The sequence below is a fragment of the Phaethon lepturus genome, unplaced genomic scaffold (assembly GCF_000687285.1).
Source record: "Phaethon lepturus isolate BGI_N335 unplaced genomic scaffold, ASM68728v1 Scaffold52046, whole genome shotgun sequence".
Classification (NCBI taxonomy): domain Eukaryota; kingdom Metazoa; phylum Chordata; class Aves; order Phaethontiformes; family Phaethontidae; genus Phaethon; species Phaethon lepturus.
Window position 1 is genome coordinate 1 of NW_010545098.1, and position 6,248 is coordinate 6,248.

Below are 6,248 nucleotides of genomic sequence, written 5' to 3' on the forward strand. Positions count from 1 at the left end.
CTGGGCGACAGCGGTCCCGTTTTTGCCCAACTGCTGCAGAAAATGGGTGTGAACTTCACGGTGAGCAACAAGGATACGGTGAAGAGCAGCGATGTCCTCTTCCTGGCCGTGAAGCCCCCCATCATCCCCTTCATCCTGGAGGAAGTGGGCCCCGACATCGAGGCCCGACACATAGTGGTCTCCTGCGCGGCCGGCGTCACCATTAACTCCATCGAGAAGGTGAGGGGCAGCGTGGGCTGGGGGGCTGGGCCGGAGCCTGCAGCCTTGCAGAGCCATGCCACAAGCGGATGCCCGGTGCCTGGGAGGCATCTGCTGCAGGGCAGGACAGAGCGGGAGCTCACCTTGAGCCAGTCCTGCTCCTCTGGCCCCTAGGAGTTGACGCGAAGGACAGGCATTACTTGTGCTCCCTTGGACTAAATCTGTGCTGCAGCCAACTGCTTGCTCTGGGCCACCTATGCCTGTGCTCATCAGAAAAAGCTTTAAGAGTCTTTAAGCCAGCTCTTTCATTACATGAGGTGCTGTCAGATTTTTTTTCTCTCAACAGTGGTGGATCATCTCCCCAGAATTTCTGCAGACTTTGTGCTAAGTGTCTGCAGGAGCTCTTTTGGAGACTTGGGAGTTGATGTGGGAATGAGGCATTCAGGATATTGTTCCCAACAGCAGCTCTGCCCAGCTTCCTATTTGCTGGTACTACTAAAGACTTCACATTTAAGTTTTGGCTGCTTTGGCTCAAAGCAGGGAGTCTGGAATACAGGGGTCTCTCTCTTTTCCCTCTGCTTGTGTTGTTCTTGCCCCTGGGGAGTCCCTTTCTAGGCAGCCTATTTGGTATGCCAAATATGCACTAAAGCTCATTTTTCTCTCTTCCTTCTTTCTCAAATAATTTTCTGCCTTAAGAAACTCTCTACCTTCTGCCCCACACCAAAAGTGATCAGGTGCATGACCAACACCCCTGTGATTGTCCGGGAGGGTGCTACAGTCTATGCCACTGGGACTCATGCGGATGTGGAAGATGGGAAGCTCTTGGAACAACTGATGGCCAGTGTAGGCTTCTGCACCGAGGTGGAAGAGGACCTGATAGATGCTGTAACGGGGCTCAGTGGCAGTGGCCCTGCGTATGTATGTGCTATTTCCTCAACTTGTGCCAGTCTTGGGGAGACCAGTAGGCTTTGCATGCGGTGAAAGTCTGTACAACTTCAGTTTTTCATTTCTTGGATTGGTCATCACTCATGTTCGTGATGGGACATGTAATCCAGGTATCCGGTTTATAACCAGTTTGGGTCAACAACAAAATTACATTACCAGTCGGATGAGTCTGAAGTCCATAGTGTGCAGTGTCCACGTGTCCATGTTGCAAAACATGTTCTTGTACTTAGTATGACCCAGAAGTTGGATTTCTCCCATTCCCCCCACTCCTGAGCTGGAACTAGTGGGAGGGAAGCCTGGCATGGCACCCAAGCAGTAAAGGGGGAGGCTTTTGCAAAGTCTGTAAGCGATAGAAGTCGCAGTGTGATCCTGGAGCCCTGGATTCTCTCCTCCCCAAGTCTTGGAATGGAGACTTTCAGTCACCTTCTTCCTTTTTCTGGTCTCAGGCATTCACCGCCCTGGATGCTCTGGCAGATGGGGGAGTGAAAATGGGACTTCCCCGCAGGCTGGCAGTTCGACTTGGAGCACAGGCTTTGCTGGTCAGTATTTCCTCGTCCAGAATACATTTGAGCCTGTGCCTGCTCTGTGCAGAGTATTCTGCACATCATGGTTTGAAATTTTTAAGTCCTCTTACTGAATCTACTTTAAAAATGTGTTTGGTTTGACTGCACACAGGTTGCCGGTGAGGGGATGTAGGAAGTGTCTGCAGCAATCTGCTGGCGCTGACGGTGGTGTGGGAGCTGGGGCCTGGGGAACCGTGACTCCTCTGCAGGCTTTTTCAGCTCTGAAAAGTGTTTTGGCAGCCTGCTAATGGCTCTCAGGCAGGAGCCCAGTTTTGCCCACTGTGAGTGCTAGGTGCTGCTCTGTGCAGTGGAGAACAGGAGTATTTGACAGTCGGTTCCTCAGTCAGAACTCTGGCAGCTCTTTTCCTTCTTATAGGGTGCTGCCAAAATGCTGTTAGAATCTGAGCAGCATCCTGGTCAGCTGAAGGACAACGTCTGCTCACCCGGAGGAGCCACCATCCATGCCCTGCATTTCCTGGAGAGCGGTGGCTTTCGCTCACTCCTAATCAATGCTGTGGAGGCTTCCTGCATCCGGACAAGGTGGGCATCTAGGAAGTCCTAAAGAGCCTGCAAAAAATGCCCCCCACACTCCCCGTCTCTTCCTTTTGCTATGTCTTTTCTCTCCTACCACCCCATTGCAGGGAGCTGCAGCATTTGGCAGACCAAGAGAAGATCTCCCCAGCAGCCATAAAGAAGACTTTGTTGGACAAGGTGAAGATGGAGTCTCCTTCTCTGTCCGTGGCATCTGCCAGCAAAGTCAGTCTGTTCACAAATAAGAGCCCCAACAGCAAGAAGAACTGACCAGACTGCCGTAGTCTGGCTGTGCTAAACATCAGCCTCCTCCATTCTCTTTTCTTTTTTGTCTAAGGAAAAATGCTCACTCTGAATGTTGGTGTCCCCCATACTTGGCTCTTGGCTTGCAGCAGGGGCAGTGCAGCACTGTAGAAGAGGGACTTTAGCCTGTAGCATGAGGTTGGTGCAAACTGTCCCTGGCATTGCTGTTGTCTGTTGGGCAGGGGCAATACTGTCATCGGAGCTTCATCAAGGACATCATTTGTCCAAAAAGCCTTGGATACTTCTAGGACTCAGGCGGTGTTTATGGTGTCCCATGTAGAAATAGTTTCAATATAGGCTTTTTAAAAGAGGTTTCAAATGTTTGAACCAGGCCTGGATCCCTCTTGCTCCATCTTGCATCTGCTGTCAGAGGCTGTGTCTTGTCACTGTCTTTATTAGCTAGAGCAGATGCTGCCACACAAATGCAGTGCTGTGTACTACATTTGACACTGGGCCCTAAAGCACCTCTCAGAAGGCACCAAAGTGCCTCTGCCCCATCTCCCATCTGCCTTGACTTAGAGAGACAGATTGCGTGAACCTCTGGACCACACTCCATTTCTCTGGTGGCCGCTCCTTCTCTCTGCTCTGTCTGGTTTGGGGAACTGTGTACTTCTCTCACTGTCCTTTTGCTGCTAGCCTTGCTTGGGTCGCTGGGCAGGTGGAGAGGTAGTGAGTACTCCCTTTTCCCTCTGTCTATGACACCTCTTCATGCTCTTCATGGGCAGAATCTGCTCTCACACACCCATGGATATGTTTCAGTGTCACTGTGCAGCCTGATGCTCTCCTTGCTCTTTTGCACTGCTTCTGGGGAAGCTGGGAGCAGAGCTGAAGTCAAGGACAACCTCCTCCAGAGAAAGCCGCCTTCTCAGCACCTTTCCTTGCATCATGTTGTACCTCCTTCTTGGACTGCAGTGTTTATGCCTGTTGACAGGCTGCTCTGCTTCGGCTTGTGCAATCCAGCTGTATGGACTGGTTGTCCCTTCCAGATGGCCTTTCTCACAGCAGAGCCCCTGGGACAGCAAAATCCATCACAGCACGCCTCAGTGTCACCTTATGTTGGCACAGTTATGTCTCTCTGCTGTTTTCTAGACTGTTTCTTTTTTCGTCCTGTTTCTCTGAAGGTGTTGCACTGCTAATGGCTAGAAGGGGAAAACACCTAGAAAAAAGTTTGGGGCTGCTTCATGCAGTTGCATTTCTAGTTCTTTAGAATACAAGACTAAAGGGAAACACTGAGTCATCTGGTCTGGCTTGTGGCTCAGAACTTGTCCCATCTCACCTAGCTTGTCCTGCATGAGACCCAGGAGGAAAGTCAGTCCTTGCTTGACACAAAAGAGGTTCAGGGAAGACTTGAGAAAGTCTGATGCCTGTCCAACAAGGACTTGCTTGGTGAAACATGTCCAGATGTCTATGCTTCTGCAGAGGAGAAAGAGCCTTGCTGTTCTGGTCTGAAGAATTTCCCAAGTCTGACTCAAATTTATGATCAAGAAACAGCAGGAAAGTATGGGGTCTAGGAGCAACGGTCCCTTCTGCCCCATAAACTCCAGTATTTGTGAGGGAAGGAATCTGACCAGGGTTGTAGTAGCAGCAAGCAGAGCGGGTGGCCCTGCTCGACCCTTCCTGCTGGCTGGCACAGCCCCGAGCACCAGGCCAGGTGTGAGCAGGCACTGTGCTGTGTCGAGGGTGATGCAGCACCTCTTCCCTTGGCCCGTCGGGGAGAGGGATGAATGAGGGTTGTAGACTCAAAGGGCAGAAGGGACCAACACTCTGATCAGACAGAAGGTGGATTACAGCCCATCATCTAGAAGGATGGTTAACCTTCCTGTGCTTTCAGGTGCAGTCTTGGGAGCCAGCCCCAGAATAGCAGACAAAGAGAAGACTGTGTCTACTGCTTTCTGTGATTTCTTTATAGCCACTGTCCCTGTGTGGCTTCCTTGCCTCTCACTTTTCTCCCAGAGCCCAAGTCCTGTCCCGAACCAGAAAACTGCATACAGCATGCAAGCTGCCCCTACCACTTTTACAGGGCTGCAGTGGGAGCAACAGGCTAGAGGGGATGGAATGGATTTGGGTGTCATACTGTACTCTACCTTGGGGTATACTGGAGGAGTGCTGGTAGACAGAGGACGTTTAAGATGGGCTTATTGTCTCCTGAGGAATCGTGGACATGCAGGTGCTGCAGGAAAAGCATTTCTGTATTGATGCAGAGGCTGCCAAAGGTGCTAGTAATGTTAAAGCAGTTACAGTGTTAGGCTTTCGGCTGGTAGCAGGGTATGACCCCTGTAGGCATGACAGATGGCTACTCCTCTTCCTTCTCTGTGTAATAAACTGCTGCTCTGACAAAGAGCTCTGGCTAATCCCAGCTGTTTGGACTGGCTATATCTTGCTTCTGGCAGTGGACACTGGGTCCTTGCTGCCTGCAGTGAGTGTGCTCAAGGTGTGCTGCAAACCTGTCCTTGAGGCTGGTTTGTCTGGGTATGGGACTGGGAAGCTTATCAGCCTGTTTCTCCTTGTCACCCATGGTTCCTGAGCAACAACACTAAAGTTATTCTAGGGCCCTGTGCTACCAGTTTTCAGAGATTTAAAGTGAAGTGGAGTGGACGAGGAAAGCCTAAATATCCCAACACTTTAGGCTTTCTAGTGGCTCTGCCACTGCATACAAGATTCCATGGGAGGCGAGTGGGTGCCACATGTTGCACCATTTCACCGCTAAGAAGCTGTGAATACGCTGTGCAGACAGGCCAAGCTGGAAGTCAGCAGGCTGAAGTACTGGCTGATGCAAAATGCAAGGGAGCATTGCAGAAAGAGTTTCCACCTGGCTGATGAAGTGTGAAGCAGAATAAAAGGTAGGATGACTGAGCTTGAACCCCGCTGCAGGGAGACTTATGGACTGCCCTGGAGAGGCAGAGCTACAGACGAACTTCCTAGGTACTTGTAGACCTGTAACTGAGCTGCTGCCACAGCAGATGGAAAAACCCAACTTGTAAAGGGCTACAGAAGAGCACTAGGAGACTGAAGTTCATAGCCCCTGTGTGCACAACAGAGAACAGTGGTGCTGCTGCTGAATGCCCAGTGCCCAGCCTATTTCCTCTTGAGGAGCATGCTTTCTCCATGATGTTGACGGAACTCCTGTATGCCCAGTGTCATTGCTGCAACTTCCACTTGTCCCTTGTCCTTCTCTGCTGTACTTGTCAGTGCTGCTTTGCTTGTAGCACAACAATAAATGCAGTAGGTACCAGTATTCCTGTGTTTTGGACCCTCAGTAATAGCAGAACAGGTGGAAACACACCTGGAGCAAGCCAGACATGATCTGGGAGAGCAGCATTTCACAGGGGTAAGAGCCAGCCTTGGTCTTAACACTTTTCAGCCAGGGTTTGGTTCACCAGTGCCTAGAAGAGCTGCTACAAAGCCCTCTTTGAGTCAGCATTTTCGGTGGGGACCTTGCTGCTCCTCCGTGCACTTTCAGCAGCTCTAAGAAACTGTGGATGCAGCAAAGAAAGAGGCACGTGGGGTCTCCTGGAGGAGAGGACGCCTGTGCTGCTGGCCGTGCTGGAGCAGGCCGTCGTGCCCTCCTCTGCACTGAGGCCAAGTTAAAACGCAGTACGTGGAACAGGAGGGCACCCCCGGGGAAGCAGCACCCCGTGCTCGTGCTGCGCGGCTGTTCCTCGCCGTGCACCGCTAACACGAGTGGGAGCCCGAGGGAGGCGAGCACCC

General features: G+C 51.5%; 1 protein-coding gene across 1 annotated transcript; it reads left to right on the forward strand.

Annotated features, from left to right (window-relative positions):
- The first annotated feature begins 38 nt into the window (after positions 1-38).
- LOC104614878 (pyrroline-5-carboxylate reductase 2-like) lies at positions 39-2,646 on the forward strand. Its single transcript, XM_010288851.1, has 5 exons — positions 39-219; positions 895-1,116; positions 1,590-1,682; positions 2,083-2,246; positions 2,348-2,646. Exons 1-5 carry the CDS (start codon positions 43-45, stop codon positions 2,505-2,507), a joined length of 816 nt encoding a protein of 271 aa, XP_010287153.1. The 5' UTR covers positions 39-42; the 3' UTR covers positions 2,508-2,646.
- The last annotated feature ends 3,602 nt before the right edge of the window (positions 2,647-6,248 follow it).